The sequence below is a fragment of the Liolophura sinensis genome, chromosome 8 (assembly GCF_032854445.1).
Source record: "Liolophura sinensis isolate JHLJ2023 chromosome 8, CUHK_Ljap_v2, whole genome shotgun sequence".
In the NCBI taxonomy this organism is placed as follows: domain Eukaryota; kingdom Metazoa; phylum Mollusca; class Polyplacophora; order Chitonida; family Chitonidae; genus Liolophura; species Liolophura sinensis.
This window is the reverse complement of record NC_088302.1, coordinates 2,808,982-2,827,605: the sequence shown is the minus strand read 5'-3', so window position 1 is coordinate 2,827,605 and position 18,624 is coordinate 2,808,982. Positions and strand designations below refer to the sequence as shown.

General features: G+C 42.2%; 1 protein-coding gene across 1 annotated transcript; it reads left to right on the top strand.

Annotated features, from left to right (window-relative positions):
• Positions 1–5,945: 5,945 nt before the first annotated feature.
• Positions 5,946–15,793, top strand: LOC135472692 (uncharacterized). Its single transcript, XM_064752318.1, has 8 exons — positions 5,946–6,208; positions 7,306–7,563; positions 8,002–8,337; positions 9,228–9,320; positions 9,959–10,090; positions 12,236–12,307; positions 12,516–12,579; positions 12,809–15,793. The coding sequence occupies exons 1-8, from the start codon at positions 6,124–6,126 to the stop codon at positions 13,809–13,811; spliced, it is 2,043 nt and encodes a 680-aa protein (XP_064608388.1). The 5' UTR covers positions 5,946–6,123; the 3' UTR covers positions 13,812–15,793.
• Positions 15,794–18,624: the final 2,831 nt, after the last annotated feature.

Below are 18,624 nucleotides of genomic sequence, written 5' to 3'. Positions count from 1 at the left end.
TTTGAATTGTGGCAGTATGTGTCCTTCAGTAAGTTGCATCAAAATTGCTCAGCCCACTTAAGACAGATATAAGAGTCAAATGTATTTATTTATCTGATTGTTGTTTTAAGCGGTACTCAAGAATATTTCACTAATACAACGGCGGGCCAGCATTAAGGTGGAAGGAAATCGGGCAGAGCTCGGTGAACCAACAACCATCCGCAGGCTGCAGACAGGCCTTTCCAGGTACGATCGTATAGGAAGCTAGCATGGGCAGGATTTAAACTCACAGTGATCGCACTGGTCATTGGCTCCTGCGCCATTGTGTTGCGCTAGCAAAACTAAACACCAGGTTAAGGAGGCCACATCATCAGCACAAAAGGTATTTACAGAAGTTAATATAGCTACATGTGCCTTACCGGTGTTATCGGCCCTGAACCAGGGCACACATGGTGAGTGCCAGGAGTAACATCTCCATGATGACACGGGAGAAGCAACCGCCTCCACACCTGTCAAGTAAATAACTCACAGTTGATTGATTGTGTCTTTAACTCACTTGGGGTTTAACGTCGTAGTTAACAATTTTTCAGTCATATGACGACGAAGGAATCCTTAGAGTGCATGTAATGTGCCTCCTTGTTGCAGGACGGATTTCCACCGCTCCTTTATCTAGTGCTGTTTCACTGAGAAGCCTTACCAGAGGCAAGTAAGGTGCCCCACCCGAGACATTATATGCTGAACGCATGCTGAATGTTCATGCTGAACGCCAAGCGAGGAAGTTACAACTTCCTCTTTTAAAATCTATAAAACGTTACATAGAAATGAGTAAGAAATGTATTTTACGAAAACATGATGCTGTCAAACTTCAAAAATCAAATACACCGTACCCTCAACTCTAACCGTAATTTTGCTGTTTAACAGCAAAGTCAACATATTAAAGCAGGTTAGATACATGTCAGAGCTTCGGTTAACACCTGGAGTAACCACCAATTCTGAGTAAGGAACATGTGGCGTCCAGATATGCAGACAAAATAAGGGTGGAAGACAAGCTGTCGACGACACATGAACCGGCCCCGATGGCTCCATTAATAGAGCGTCCGCTTCGAGGGCGGTATACCCAGGGTAAATCCTGGGTCGTGTCACTCCTAAGACCTTGACAGAGGAAATTGTAACTTCCTAGTTTGGCGTTCAGCGTGAAGGTGACAGAGTAACGCCTGGATGACCCGTATCAGTATAATGTCTCGGGTGGGGCGGCTTACTTGCCTTAGGCAAGTCGCATCAGTGAAGCAGCACTACATAAAAGCGCGGTGGAAATCCGTCCTGCAATAAGGAGGCACGTTACACGTACATGTACTCTAAGGACTGAAAAATTATGCCTTGTTCGATGTTCAACATCGGAAGTCCATTCAAGAAGACGAATCAAGAGAAGGACCTACAGATCGTCGTGGACAACCACGAGTCCAGACCTCAAGCGCTCGATGGGAAGTGTTTGCCCCAAACCAGTTTGACGTTGACGCCAGATCGGCGGTCTAGTTTGATTCATACATGTTATATCCTATTGAATCCTTGCATTAGATGAGACTCAGCACATCTGACATACCCTCTGTTTGTAACCTGATGCATGGTGGTGTAACGAAACATGCATGACGCAAAGCCTAACATACATGTACAACAACACTGGGTCTTCCCGGGCGCTTCACTGACGGATATCTGTCCACTGTTATTAGCCATACACCGATAAATTTATCGACGTCCCACAGAGCTATGTGGCACCAAAACATAATGTGTGGTGACAACATATATACTTTACATCATTCCATAATAGCTGATACATGGACTCGCCAACATAGCAAACATTTGGCCTTCAGTGTTAAGAACGCCACGAAGGCGCCAGTGACGTCGCAGTTAACAACACCAGAACAGCTTCTCTCACCTAACATTTGGTTGAAGCGCAGCATCAAGAAGAGTGCTTCTCGCTGTCTTATCAGAAATTCCCAGCAGCCCTAGGTTAGAACTCGCTGTTGTGAATATCGCGGTCGACCATTGTGGCAGATAACGTGACCAGATAGCAGTGTCTTCTAGCCGTAGCGTCACATAGGATCGCATCATGGTCGCTTGCCTTTTTGCACTGTTTGCTTTGTTGCTTCTATAAATTGTCGTCTACGGCTGTGTCCCGTTTGTTTATTTATTTGACTGGTATTTTATGCCATACTCTAGAATATTTCACATACGGCAGCGGCCAGCATTATGGTAAGAGGAAGACGGACAGAGCCCTGAGGAAGCTCACGGCCATCCGGAGGCTTAAGCCAGGTCTTCCAACGAACGGCCGGAGAGGAAGCCAGAATAAGCTGGACTTGAACTCACAGCGACATCATTGATGAGTGGCTGCATTGCTCATTGCGCTGCACTAGTATGACCCGGAGCCCGACGCGCTGGCACGCTAAACATCTCGGACACGGAGGCCCCCCGCTGACCTATCTTATTTTGTCTGTGAATATCAATGCCCAGCGATGTGTTTTCATATACACCGAAGACGCCTCCTGGAACAGATTTCCTGTTAACGATTTGTGTTGTAGCGTATACACCGTACAAGTCCATATATCTGTGATGTATCTGATACAAGTACTGTTTTGAGTACATAAGCTCAAATTCTGTCCGTCAATTACCTGTACCATGTACCCCTTAACCTACAATATTTAGGGAAGAAATCAAGACATGAAACGCTCTTCGACCGGCACCTCAAGATAACTTCACCTGAATTATGGAGCCTCGACCTTCGACACGGTTCACTACCTTTAACTTTTGGTAACTTACATATACCATTAGAATGATCAGGCCATGAGTGCTTTCATGTCAGTGTCATTACCTCTGTTTAGAAGCCTAAGGCCCATTGCCTTGTGGCAGGAATTTTAACGAAAACTTCAACATATTGAGGAAGATTTCTTTGGAACCAAAGACCAGAGATTCAAATAAACTTGTTAATTTAACTTCATGTATTAAACGAGAAAAGTCCACGAAGTAAAATAGTAAACAGTGGAACACCCATTTCATTGCAAAACGAACCCTTATCCTGGACCTAACCAATCAAATGCACGGTCATGAAGTTGTAAGAGGATTAAACATTGCAAATTTTCGTTAAGATTTAGCTATTAGACCAGTCGATGGTGGGGGGACACTCTCTCACGGGACTCTTTCGAGAATGTCATGCACAATGTCGTATACTTATTCAAAATGTAGCCTTTTCAAACGCATTCGTCCTCGTTAAGACGGCATAGGGCCTACATACAAACCTATGCAATCTGTGGAAGTCCTCCTGGGAACAGAGTGAATTGAGCAAGACAAGGCACGCGTTAATATCTCCTGGCCACTTAGATATACATAGATATCGTAAAGACGCTATCGGGGAAATATGGAAGCCAGATGTGGCCATCATCGTACCACTGTGCGATCGTTCCGTCGCCCAAAGATGACATGAAGCGATGGCACGATGATGCGAAGCGATGGTACGATGATGCGAAGCGATTGTCTACGCTCCTGGATAGATGGTGTTAAATACTTCCGTCCCTAACCAGTTCCTCGAGGATGCCGTGTGATATTAATTAAGTATGCATGTACAGTGTAGCTTATGGTTATATATCTATGTGAAATACACTCATTCACTTCCCCACGAGCACAAGATTTATGGGTTGATAATATGACGATCAGTGTGAGCAAAAAGAAAAAAAAGGAAAAATTTCCTTAAGTGTATTTCTGTTTTCTTACGAAATACCTAAGTTGGTGTATTGGTTTGAGTATATAGCAATCCACCCGTAACTACGAACTCCGTAATGGCATGAGGCAGCAGCCAGACTTTTGTTCTTGTTTTTTTCTTCTTTAATTATTATATTGCCGATGTGGTGTTAAGTCATAATCATTCATTCATTCTTTAATTATTAGTGGCCCCAACGGACCACCGTACTATATATCTGCGGTTAGTGACATTCACATGATAAGGTCGTCACACCTGCTTTACAGCTGATTCAGAAACACTATTTTCATAAGGCCTTTCTCATTTCCATCTCTCATCAAAAGTTTGTGGGGAAATAATTAAAAAACAGACTAGATTGATCTAAAAATGCGTTTTTCTTGGAAATCACAAACGGTTTATAATTTTAATATGAATTAAGAATTGTAGCATTTAGTAAGCCTCTTTCCCCAGACACGGTCAAGGTAAGCATAAAAATAAATATCTGAGGCCACAGAGAATGGTCACATGTTATACTACTGAGTGGGTTATGATTCATTTAGGCATCCCATGGTGTTCATGGTATTCAAAACAATTCCAGTCCTGTACGGGCTTCCTCATACACGTAGCAGTATGACATTTCCATGCACAGATGGTTCCTGAAAGCTTTGTCCAAACAATAGTGGCCGAAGTACAAGAGTTTGTGGGTCTTATCTAACTCTGCCATATTGTCCGTCTGCAGTGGGTGACGTCAAACTGACGACTCTCATCAGGTCATGCAGATCAGACTAAATTCAGGTTTTAGCCTCATTAGCTAAATTGTGATAATTACTTCGTAACAACCAGCTGTGCTAATTTCCAACGGTGTGTCCGTTTGCAAAAATGTATAAGAATGTTTGTAATGCAACAATCTATCAACATTTAATAATTTGTTGTTTAGCGACATGTTTATCAAGTTTTAACTTACGACGGTGTTTATAGATGAACGTAACGCCAAGTAAATCATCGCCCTACAAATCTTCTGATGTAAGGCGGCAGCAGAAACGAGAGCTGGGTTAAAACCTGTGACTAACAAACAGTTGATATCACTGCATGCTTGACATATGACACTGGCTTCACAAATCACTTTTACTTTCTGTATGAGAGTTAATCCACACTATTTGTGCAGTTTAATAAGTGACAGAGCGCCTAAGGTTCTAGCCACAGATCCTGTCCTCTTCAACCTGAAGTTCCTTTCCCCACAAAACACAAAAAAATCGTCAAACCGTCTACGGTAATTACAGTGGTCAGTTAGGTGTCAACGTCCAGGCAATCATGTCATGTTGCATTGAAAGTTTACGTTAATTCTAGCTGGAAAACATAGCGTTCCTTTTGTGCTACGAAAATCAAATAGGGTGCGTCGAGTGTTAAGGACTGATACTAGAGCTGTATTATCAGATCCTGATTGAAATGAATGATTTCTTGGGGTTTAACGTCGGGCTTGACAAATATTCAGTCATGTGACGACGAGGCGTCATTAGGTGTGTGTACATATACTGTGTCTTCTTGTGGCAGGGCGAGTCCATGCAGCCAATACGCTGCCCCCACTGAAGTATCATGTCGCTTTTCAAATCTAGTATGTCATAGGTGATTACATTTGAAAAGAGCACTGCTTGGGCCGTATCAGTGTGTCCCGTACACCAAGATGGGCCGTTCTGCCTTTAAATCATCTGCGTGTGACCAATAACTAGGGTGTGTTTCCGGTTCAGGTTCGCAGAGGCTCAGCTGCCGCTTTATGTCAGGAGGATTGTCTGGTAACTCGTTTTGATCGGTGGTTTCTCGTGTCAGAATTGTATGCATGCCTGGTTTGCTTCACTGGTCAAGTGAAAAGCACGGCGTTAAACACCGAAGAAAAAGACATTGAAATAACAGCAAAGTGAAACAGAACAATAATAATGCGGGCATGACTTTACTACTAGTCTGAGGTTAGGTAATTTTCAGCGGTCGCCAAGTGGTGTGATTCAGATTTAGGCTAACTCTATACATGAAAAACAAAACTGAATGAAAATTCCGAAAAGTAAAACTGAACAAACTTGGCTGTAGATTTATCAGTCTGAGTAAAGCCCTACACTTAAGAAAAAGTAAAATTCTAACTTTTGTTTTTGTAGCTGTTTGTGTAGTGTCCGTGACTAAGATGATGGTGTAACCCTGATTCTGGGTCTGACTTCCTCGGTACCACATGCTGGTTTCCGCCTGTCGGGTGAGATAGTCCCACTGGCCCTAGGTGGGCCTGCATGGATCCGGCTTCGTCTGTAGTTATTAGCTTTTATGAGGAAAGGGTTTATGCTGAGTACATTTTGGAGCTGGAGATTTAGACCTGCATCTCACTACCGCCTGTTGATCCCCTCTCATGCAGACAGTAAGGCTACTACAAGGAGAAGATGAAGCGTAATTTACAGTTAGTTTTGCCGTTCTTCATGTACACTGTGGTGACCACCATACCTGCGATTGACTCATTGAGTCAAGGTAAGTTTCGTTTGTCATACTTTCGTGTGCACATAGTGGGAAGAGCACAAAGTCACTTCTAATTACAATCTTATAACCCTCGTTCGTTATAGTATTACATATAAAGAAGACGACCAAAGACTACAAATCTCATGTTTTAGTCTCTTTGGTGCGCATGCAAAACGCTCGTGCAGTGACGTAGATAGAATGGACGAATCTGTTATAAAGCGAAATGTTGTTTTTGTTGACAAAATGAATAGATAGATATCACACGCGTCAGCCATTAAAGGGAATAACGATGGCATGTTTACACGCTTGTGTAATTCACACATCATAAGACACTGCAGAGGGTTTCGCTGAAAAAGTTATCTGCAAAAACAATTCTCATATTTAACTGCGGCTAAAGAAACAGTGCGCACCCCGATACGAATGCGTTTCTCGCTTTAAACCGCTTGAATTCAGATTGTTTTTGTTTCATCGTTCCGTGCTCCTTTCCTTTTTCAGCGTCTTTTCATCCGTACCGTATATCAGGTACAAGACGGGCATTAATCGGGCGCCCTCATAGCCCTGACCACCGTTATTTACGCAAGGCATTCTGAAAAAAAGAGAGGAAAAACACATAATGAACAAGCTTTCTTGAAGTTTTGTTAAAGTAATGTATGTGCTCCTTCCGGTTTGAGACGTGGGAATAATTACTATTTTAATTTCCATATCAGAAGAAAAACAGCTTTGATGATAATAGATGAAAATGGTATGTAACTTTTTTGGTACGTAAGTCGACAAAACGGTGCAAACCTCAAAGCTGACAAGTAAATTGTCATGTTAAAGCTAATTACCCAGTCTCAATTCAATCTGCCGAATAGTTTTGAAAGGAAAAGTCATTAGATGTGATAACGGGCGAACAGACTGACAGACGGACATATAGTCCACCAGGCTGACAGACCAGGTAGAAACCTATATAATCCTCCCCTGTATCAAGTGGTAGTATTAAGTAACTGATATTTAATATAATATACCGAAGATTTATTACACACGTTATAATTTTGTCAAACTTTCGAATTATTTTAACACTATAAATAATTATAGTTTTAATTATATTTTGTTTTCATTTTACGCAGATGAATTTCTCTGTAAGCACAGCCAAGCTTACAACGCCCCGACGTCTGCAAACCTGCTGTGTACACCAAGCGGAAGTGACGTCAGCGTAATCATCACGCGCGTCATTAGTAGCGATACCACCAAGGAAGTCTTTAAAAACATCAGCACCGAATGTAATGGGCTGCAAACTTGCGCACTGGAGCGTTACATCAACAACTACAAGCGTTTTCAATCGGAAAATACAGGGGAGTTTAAAGTAGAGTACAAGTGCCTCAGTGGTCAGTAAAATCATGTGTTATTACATGTACATATATATAAGGAGTACTTCAATTTTTCTATAGGCCTATGAAGGAATAAATTTTAGCTTTATTTTATCAAATAGGAAATATGATGATCATTGGAAAATTAAACACGGCAACACACATTATGATTGTGGTGCTTGATTGTGGATATTATTTTACGAAGCTTTCTTCCTTCTGATGTGATTTTAGGACAGTTTAAGGCTGGGGCATTACGGAAATAGCGCTAAATGGTAAATTGCATGAAGACATGAAGACAAAAAGCAAAGTATTTCAGTGACTAATTGGATACTCCTCACACTGCACTAAGATGTATACCATACCCCGGGGTAAACATAGCAATTGTGTTTTTATTCGTTAATTTCTCTCTGTGTTACTGAGTACTATGTTTTCCCTTTTGTTCTATTTATTTTACAGCAAAACGTCTCAAATCTTCAAACCATATAAAGTCAAAGTCTATCCCAACTTCGGTAACGGTTTTGAAACTGTCCCCTGGTGATGAAAACAACTGGGACATGCGAGTTAGGTCTCCTGCCTTACAGATCTCAGTGATGAATTGTATGACAGACGACGGAGAACCTTGTTCAGTAAAGGGTTTCATCAAACTGACGTCATCCTTGACGGACGTGGGCTTTGACGACAAAGGATTCGGTTGCCTATCTATCAACACATCAAGCCACACCCTAAACATGTCAGCGACTTACCAGCCAGTTGACTTGCTCTTGGCTGTTCCTCTTTTGATATATTTCAAAGGTTTGTTGAACATATGAAAAAGACTATGTGCCCTAGGGATATTTCCTCAAAATGTAGGTTCCGCTAGAGACATCCTTCTCTGGGTTCCATTGCATGATTTTCTTTACACCCATTCCTGCTGATATACCTGACCTTTCTCTGGAGGATTATAGGCAAGGTCTGTCAAAGTGGAAGAAATGCTTCATTATGTACAAGGATGTTCCGTGACTTTGTAAATGGTGAGATTGATGACTTCATATCCGTCTTTCCAGGACATTAGGCCCTCACATTTATTTTCCTGGCATATTGTAATGCCGGTAAGATTTTTTTTTTTTTTTTTTTTTTTTGATTGGTGTTTTACGCCGTACTCAAGAATATTTCACTTATACGACGGCGGCCAGGATTATGGTGGGTGGAAACCGTGCAGAGCCCGGGGGAAACCCACGACCATCCGCAGGTTGCTGGAAGACCTTCTCACGTACGGCCGCCAGCATGAGCTGGACTTGAACTCACAGCGACCGCATTGGTGAGAGACTCCTGGGTCATTACGCTGCGCTAGCGCTTTAACCGACTGAGCCACGGAGGCCCCGTAATGCCGGTAAGAAGCACTGTATTGAATTAAAAGTGACAAATATAGGCTGTTTAATCTCCGTCAGCAAAGCTAAGTAAGGGGAATATCGAAGGTCCACGACTCACATACGACATTTGCGTGTAATATAAATGCTCAGAACTTTCCAAATTAGTTTTTGGATATATTTCTAATGTGCCGCGTTCCCTTGAAGCCGTCTCTTCCACTTTTATTCCAGTTTATTTTGCCTTCATCTGATGAATGAAATATCGTGACAAAATGTGTCGTTCGTTTTTTCAGACTTATACACTCCTCTATACGACTGAATTATATTCCCTTCCAGAAGCAAACAATTGCAGCGAAAAAGTGATTTCGAGCACGCCCACCAATACAATGACATGTACCTTCAGCCAGACAGCTCAGTACGGACAGACAGGTAAGCCTCCTCCCATAACCTATACCCCGTGTCCATATTCATGAAATCATGAGTCTCCTTGAGATGGACTTGAAAGGTCATTTCGACAAAGTGCGTGGAATATATTTTCATTCAGCCATTCCTGTTGTTCACGTACTGTCTTTGTTTGAAGCATAACGTATACAATTATAAACTGAATTTGAACTCAGAGCGACCGCACTGGTGAGAGGTTCCTGGGTCATTGCGCCGGGCTGGCGTGCTGACCACCTCAGCCACGGAGGTCTCTCATATACAATTATGTCGTGTGTAAGCGCTGCTTTTTTATGTCGGCTAACAACAAAATATTTCGGTGGCAAATGATGAACTATAAATTCTTGATTTTGCCGCTTAAACAGCCACTTTATACTGAGGGAGAACGAAATAAGATGTTGAGGTATTACATGTGGGTATGTTCAAGTTGTAAAGACACGTTATGTTCTAAGCAAAGGCAGAGGACTTTGTTACCCATCAATGTAGATAGTAAAATATTTCACTTGTATCGTATAATTATGGAGTTGAAGAATTGAACTTGCAGATATTAATTCTGTGAATTTATGGAAACTTCAGTCTAAAATAGATTAACTGAAATTCTTAAACCCATTTCATACTTGTCATTGTAGACACTGTAGATGACACTCGCAATAGGACGACGCTGATAGACGAAAATGTGACTAGTGTGATTGATGACACTGATAACGACACCCACAACGGCACGGCGCTAATAGAGCAAAACGTCACTAACCAAGATAAAGGTAATCGATGCATGTTAACCATTTGTATATATTAATATGCGGATAATGGCGGGTGGGAGATGATTCATGGAATGAGGGATTTTACTTAGCGGGGTGCGGTGCATTTGACCAGGTTCGATAGGACGTTTTTGATTCGGTATATTTTTTGCACTGATATTTTGCAAGACTAGGCCACTTCTACCAATGTGCGTGCAACGGGATTTCATTTATATCCCATCCAAACAGATTTTTGTTCGTTTTGTTTTTGATTCTTTATAATATTTATTTTGATGCCCGGAATCAGCATCGTCAAGAAAAATGTGCATGAGCAACCGTGAAAGGGGGACACAGTCCTAGGGTTAAATAAAACAGCTGCTAAAACCCTCAGTAAACAATGAAGTATGTTTAAACAGTTTCTACGTACACAGCAGTGTATAACGGGGGTAGGTATACATATAAAAGCCGGGAACATATAAACATATATGTTCATGCAAGCCGGGGATTGTATGTGGATTGCCTCCTTCCGGAAGTTTTCAGACAGTGGCATCTGTTGTTCTATGATACTGGCTGGGTGTATCGTAAGTGCTTAGACAACAAGAGAAGGGATATACATAAAGGCGCATGTGAAAGCTCAGCTGAAAAGCCGAAATAGAACAGCATTTTAAATGAAATCAATTAAACACGAAATAGACATAAAAATAAAGTTATACATTCATTAAATGAATGCTATAACTGTGGCTTCACCAGTGTAATTTCACACACTTTCTGGGATGAGGAAATATATAACAGCTATACTTCAGTTTTAATACTCACTTTGTCTCACTTTGTCCTAAAGTCTTATAGAATATCTTAAATGAGATATATACTGAATCCTATACACCTATTGTCAATGTTAACTCGTTATGTTAATGTTAGCGTGTTCGTTTCCCAGTCATTTTAGTCAGTGATATGGAGGTTTTCCCCAGATCTGAGCTAAAATAACCCCTCAGTAATACATGTCAGTTGCGTGGAGGATTATTTCTGCTCTCAGTGTACTGCTCAAAACCACCTGGTGGTTTGAGGTAAAACAACTACCCATTGATATACGCCAACTGTGAGGAATTCTCTCTGGTCTCAGTGTACTGCTCAAGACCACCTGGTGGTTTGATGTTAAACAACTTCCCATTGATACACGTCGGTAGTGTGGAGGATACTCTCCGGTCTCAGTGTACTGCTCAAGACCACCTGGTGGTTTGAGGTAAAACAACTACCCAATGATATACGCCAACTGTGAGGAATTCTCTCTGGTCTCAGTGTTCTGCTCAAGACCACCTGGTGGTTTTAGGTGAAACAACTTCCCATTGATACACGTCGGTAGTGTGGAGGATACTCTCCGGTCTCAGTGTACTGCTCAAGACCACCTGGTGGTTTTAGGTAAAACAACTACCCAATGATATACGCCAACTGTGAGGAATTCTCTCTGGTCTCAGTGTTCTGCTCAAGACCACCTGGTGGTTTTAGGTGAAACAACTTCCCAATGATACACGTCGGTAGTGTGAAGGATACTCTCTGCTCTCAGTGTACTGCTCAAGACCACCTGGTGGTTTTAGGTAAAACAACTTCCCAATGATACATGTCGGTGGTGTGGAGGATTCTCTCTGGTGTACTGCTAAAGACCACCTGGTGGTTTGGGGTAAAGCAACTTGCCAATGATCCATGTCGGTAGTGTGCAGGTTTTTCTCTGTTCTCAATGTACAGCTAAATATCACCTGATGTTCTGAGGGAAAACATCTTCCCAATGATACACCTTGGTAGTGTGGAGGTTTATCTCTGGTCTCGGGCTGCTGCTGAAAACCGTTTGGTGATCTGCATTGCTCTATCACCTTGTGCTTTTTATTGTGGAATAAAGTTCTGGATCCCATCTTACCGGAGAATCCTTCTTGACAAAAGAAATTTACACCTAAACTGCGTAGTCTATATGGTACTTTCCTGCCTCTGAGATGGCGTTTTGTGGGCAAGCTGGTGACTGAACTGCTCAGGTATTGCAGGAAAACTATAGCCCATTCAGCTTGGATCCGCGTCATAGCATTTCACTTCATAACTTTTTTGTGGTTAGAGTGCAAACTTAGAGTGGAAACAGCTCTGGACAGAACGTTGGCTAACTAAAGGCTTCTCGTTATTTAATAGGCAGAGGGATCGCTGATGACGACCAAACCAACTCAGATGAAGGTGCGCAAGATGAAGTGGTCATAGTTGTAGGTGAGAACTTAATTTACGTATACTGATCAATAATTTTCCTCAGTAAATATAAAGTTGTAAGCAAATTGACCTATAGTAATACTGTGTTAGAATTAATGGATGAATGCATATTAGTTAAGTGCCCCTACAAGGGTCAGCCGATTTTTAGGAATTGTTTTTCCATACTTGTGGTTTACTGAATTTTTTTTTCATGTTTGCTCTTTTGCAGTTGCCGTATTAGCGGTTGTTCTAATCCTCGTGTGCACAGCTGTTCTCATCGCTAAGGTCCTCAGGTAAAATACCTCTCGGCTAAGACTATGCTATATTCTGTCAGATTGATGAAAGCTCTTGCTGACTGACTGGGCTACATTAAGACAGAAGTTGTATATTAGAGGAGTTGGGGCTCTGGTGATTTTACCACATAAATAGATGGTGAGCAGCGTTGTCTTGTCATAAACGTGTATACAGTGTAATAGAAGTTCTAGTCATCTTCCAAATTGTGTTTAAATTTCTTTTACACAGGAAGCGCAGAAAGAGAGAGAGACCCTTGTTGGTTAAGTCCCAGAAGGGTGATGTGGAAGCACATGACGGCCTTCAGAACGAGGTTGATGTGACTGCATTTCCCGGTGACGTCACATCAGGAAGCAGATTCGGTCAGACCTACCAAGCAGCACCTGACAGACACCTCTTGAACACCAGTCTTACGGACGCCATCGATTTGGATGGTGATCAGTCCGACGGCTCCCGGCCAACGAGTATACACGTGCCGAATCAGGAAACTAATTTAAAAGTGGCGTTTGAGCGCCAGCTCTCTCCGGTGAGCTACGAGAGTGCGTTTGAGGGAACGCTGGATAATGTAGTCTTGGAGTTAGCGAGAAGGAGTCAAGATTCGGACTCTCCAGACGAAAGTCTGTCTTCTAACGTCACGCAAACTACCGATGGCAGAGATTTGGGGGACGGCGAAGAGAACCGGGATGATGAGACGAGCGAAGATACCAGTAACTCCAAGAGCGAGAAAGAAACGAAAATAGAAAATCCTGACCAAGAAACAGAGAGTGACGATGGAAACACAGGCGGTAACTCAACGTCTCTCGACAAACCTGAATTAGGTCAGATTGAGACGATGACTCCAAGCGGTAGAGAAGACACACAGGTCACTGAGGAAAGTGAACAAGAAGTAGAGGAAACCCTTTCCTCCCGTGGAGAGATCCCAGTTGTGAAAATCACCCAGGCCCCAGACAGCCATGACGATGACGCGACGTCAATATCAAGACCAACCCCACCACTAACAGCAAACACACCTACACCTCCAGGCGAATTTCTTTCTAAGGGAAGCAACTCTGACCCCGATTATGATGAGTTTACTGGGTGGTCGGACGAGGACGCTCCCCGAAGTCCACGGGAAGTGACCTTCACAGAAAACACCAACGGCGTCCGTGCACCTCCCGATGGGGATTCCATACCAACTTCATTTGTGATGGTTGAGGACGACATGTATCAGTCAGCAGACGTTCCTAAAACGTGAGAACTTAACCGCGGGCATGACTCATGGACACTTGATAAAGCTATTATGGTAAGGGTTCGGTAACAGTGTACCATATTTCTTTTCCAAGAAAAGAACAGTTTGAATTAAGTGCCATAAACACATGAAAATTGTACCGTGTTGAAGGGCCCAAGGTCGTGTGGCAGGAATATGGAAACATTACAGCCAATGTAAGCCTACATAGATGAACACAGGGTGATGCCGTATGCTTGCTATCCTACACGGATCTATGTTGTAACCGTTTCCTCTGCAGATGAATTCCCTTCAACCAGTTTTGTTCATAGCATTCACCAACTTTCGGTCATAACACCAAGTTTCCCTCATAACATTTACCAAGTTTCCCTCATAACATTGACCAAGTTTCCCTAATAACATTGACCAAGTTTCCCTCATAACATTGACCAAGTTTCCCTCATAACATTGACCAAGTTTCCCTCATAACACTACGCCTAAATATTGACCAAGATGGATTTGCTGAGAGCAGCTTATAACTGATCAAAGCCAAAATGACATAACAGGTGTTTAAATGGTGACTATAAAGCAATTTGTCGTTTAATTTGTCTCCAAAGACTTAAGGGCTTAAATTCAGTATATATCTGTAATTTCATAAAGACTGCATAATTTTAGATTCGCTTCTCTCTATATACCAATGAACAACAATTAGCCTGTAAATTTTAATGGACGATCGTCAAGAATTATGATGAAATCAGACTTTATATTTTAATACTTCTTCATAATAGACTGTTAAATGACATACTTGAGAATATGCTTGAGCCCACGGGGCTTAATTGTGAATGAATACTAATACAATAATAAATGTATATCGTTCTAACAGATGGCAATTTTAATATATATGTATATACCTTTTTGTATCTGTGGATTTGCGATGAACTTTATTGCTTCATTGTCACGGTATTGTTTTATGTATAGTTTAAATTGAGCATTAGACTATGTCTCCTATATTTCTGGCCCTTACATCATAAAATGAACAAAATAAACCACTGAGACATCATCCCTGATCATTCCTGCATTGGACAGTACGGCGTTAAATATCATCAGCAGCCATTCGTTCATTGGAGTGTCTTGGGCTAAACATCACCACCAGCCACTCCTTCATTGGGGTGTGTTGTGTCAAACATTATCACCAGTCAGTCCGTCAGTGGAGTGTGTTGCGCCAAACATCATCACCAGTCATGCCTTCCTTGGGCTGTATGACGCCAAGCATCATCACTAGTCACTACTTCAGTGGAGTGTATGGCACTAAACATCATCACTCATCATTCCTTTAGTGGAGTGTCTTGCGCCAAACATCATGACGAGCTAATCATTCATAAGAGGGTATTTCGCTTAACATCATCACCAGTCACTCTTTCATTGGAGTGTATTGTGCGGAACATCATCACCAGTCTCTCCTTCATTGCTTTGTATTGCACCGAACATCATCACCAGTTACTCCTTCATTGGATTGTATTGCACCAAACACCACTACAAGTCACTCCTTCATTGGATTGTATTGTACTAAACATCATCACCAGTCACTCCTTCATTGGATTGTATTGTGCTCAACACCATCACCAGTCACTCCTTCAATGGATTGTATTGTGCTAAACACCATCACCAGTCACTCCTTCATTGGAGTCCATTGCACCAAACACCACCACAAGTCACTCCTTCATTGGATTGTATTGGGCTTAACACCATCACCAGTCACAACTTCATTGGAGTCTATTGCACCAAACACCACCACAAGTCACTCCTTTATTGGATTGTATTGTGCTAAGCATCATCACCAGTTACTCCTCCACTGGAGTCTATTGTACCAAACACCACCAACAGTCATTCCGTCTTTGGATTGTATTGTGCCAAAGACCATCACCAGTCACTCCTTCATTGCTTTGTATTGCACCAAACACCACCACAAGTCACTCCTTCATTGCTTTGTATTGTACTAAACATCATCACCAGTCACTCCTTCATTGGATTGTATTGTGCTCAACACCATCACCAGTCACTCCTTCATTGCTTTGTATTGCACCAAACACCACCACAAGTCACTCCTTCATTGCTTTGTATTGTACTAAACATCATCACCAGTCACTCCTTCATTGGATTGTATTGTGCTCAACACCATCACCAGTCACTCCTTCATTGCTTTGTATTGCACCAAACACCACCACAAGTCACTCCTTCATTGCTTTGTATTGCACCAAACACCACCACAAGTCACTCATTGTTTGGTTTTGCACCAAACACCACCACAAGTCTCTCCTTCATTGGATTGTATTGTGCTAAACACCATCACCAGTCACAACTTCAGTGGAGTGTATTGCAGTAAACACCATCACCAGTCACTCCTTCATTGGATTGTATTGCACCAAACACCACCACAAGTCTCTCCTTCATTGGATTGTATTGTGCTAAACACCATCACCAGTCACAACTTCAGTGGAGTGTATTGCAGTAAACACCATCACCAGTCACTCCTTCATTGGAGTCTATTGCACCAAACACCACCACAAGTCACTCCTTCATTGGATTGTATTGTGCTAAGCATCATCACCAGTTACTCCTCCATGGGAGTCTATTGCACCAAACACCACCAACAGTCACACCTATATTGGAGTCTATTGCACCAAACACCATCATCAGCCACTCCTTCATTGGATTGTATTGTGTTAAACACCATCACCAGTTACTCCTTCACTGGAGTGTATTGCACTAAACACCACCACCAGTCACAACTTCATTGGAGTGTATTGTGCTAAACACCATCACCAGTGATTGGAGTGTATTGCACCAAACTTGGCCAGTTGCCACTTCAGTGGAATGTGTTGCCCCAAACACCATCACCAGTCACTCCTTCATTGGATTGTATTGTGCTAAGCATCATCGCCAGTTACTCCTTCATTGGAGTGAATAGCGATAAACATCATTAGCAATCATTCCTTCAATAATGGGGAAGTTGGCCAAGATAGGTTTGATCCTTTCGATGTGTAAACTGTTAACTGAAAATCGACTTAATGTTTATTGATCAAACCTTTCATTGACACCGCATTTGGCGTCAACTTTTTGTTTTCAAATCTATGGGGCTGTAAGCATCCAGATGTAGTAAACTATGAATAAATGGTATTTGATCACATCAATGTCTCATGTAAGTGTATATAATAGGCTTGGGACATGTTTGTTTTTGTCCAGGGTTAAGTCATATACAATGTATTATTAATACATTTGCTATGAAGAAAACTATGTCTTATTCTTGTTCTTTTATCCGTTTATACGGGTGTAGATCATTATTCCAGAAGGACAGCTTCATACATGTACATTTGTTAAAACACAGGACTGGGGTACTGACCCCCTGAGCTTATGTCCCACTGGGAAATTGTCCTTCTGAGATAATGTCCTACTGGGATTGTGTCCTATTGGGATAATGGCGTTGGTATAATGACGTACTGGGAAGCTGTCCTCCTGGGATAATGGCCTTGAGGTTGTGACCTACTGCGAAATTGTCCTCCTGGGATAATGACCTTGGGATAGTGACCAACTGGAAAACTGTCTTCCGAGGATAATGGCGCTGGGATAGTGACGTACTGGGAAATTGTCCTACTGGGATAATGACCTTGGGATAGTGACGTACTGGGATAATGTCCTCCTGAGATTATGTGTTACTGGGATAATGGCCTTGGGTTAGTGACCTTCCGGAAACTGTCTTCCTGGGATGATGCCCTCTTGGGATTATGTCCTACTGGGATAATGGCTATGTGATAGTGACCTACCACGAAACTGTATTCCTGGGGTAATGTCCTCCTGAGATTATGTCCTACTGAGATAATGGCCTTGGGATAGCGACGTACTGGGAAATTGCCCTCCTGGGATAATGGCCCTGGGATAGTGACGTACTGGGAAATTGCCCTCCTGGGGTAAAGGCCCTGGGATAGTGACATACTAGGAAATTGTCCACCTGGGATAATGGCCGTGAGATAGTGACTTACTGGGAAACTGTCCTCCTGGGATAATGTCCTCCTGGGAAACTGTCTTCTTGGGATAATGGCATTGGGGTTGTGACCTACAGCAAAATTTTCCTCCTGGGATAATGGCCTTGGGATAGTGGCCAACTGGAAAACTGTCTTCCTGGGATAATGGCCCTGGGATAGTGACCCACTGGGAAATTGTCCCCTTGGGATAAAGGCGTGGGATAGTGACGTACTGAGAAACTGTGCTCCTGAGATAATGCCCTACAACCATCATAATCATATTCCTGTATATTTCAAGGGTATGAAAATACATGCATGTGCGTGCGTGCGTCGGTCCCACAACATGCATTCTGAACTGTATGATAAAACATGTTTTTTCTGGTTATATGCAGCTTACATATTGGCATTGTAAAGTGCCCTATTTGATTATTCCTCGTGTTTACACGTGTATCATGGATTTACATCCGACTCAAGCCTTAATTATGCCATGACTGCATATAGCATTAACTGTATGGTTAGTAATACAGATTACCTGTAATTAATGCACAGAATTACCGAATATGTGTACATGGCACTCCACCACTACCACGCATGAGGTCATGTAACAATCTAGATGGGACGACATAAGTTTCTGATGTATTCGTGCTCTGCTTTTAGATTTCGGACATATATACTGAATGACTATATGTGTATTACACGACTTAATCTCAAAATGTCCATAAACCACAAGCACACATACACGTGACACACGAAGTGAATGCATGGTTTCAAGCCGTATACAGATCACCGGGCACCACAGAGTTTCTTCCAAGCATGGAGTCCAC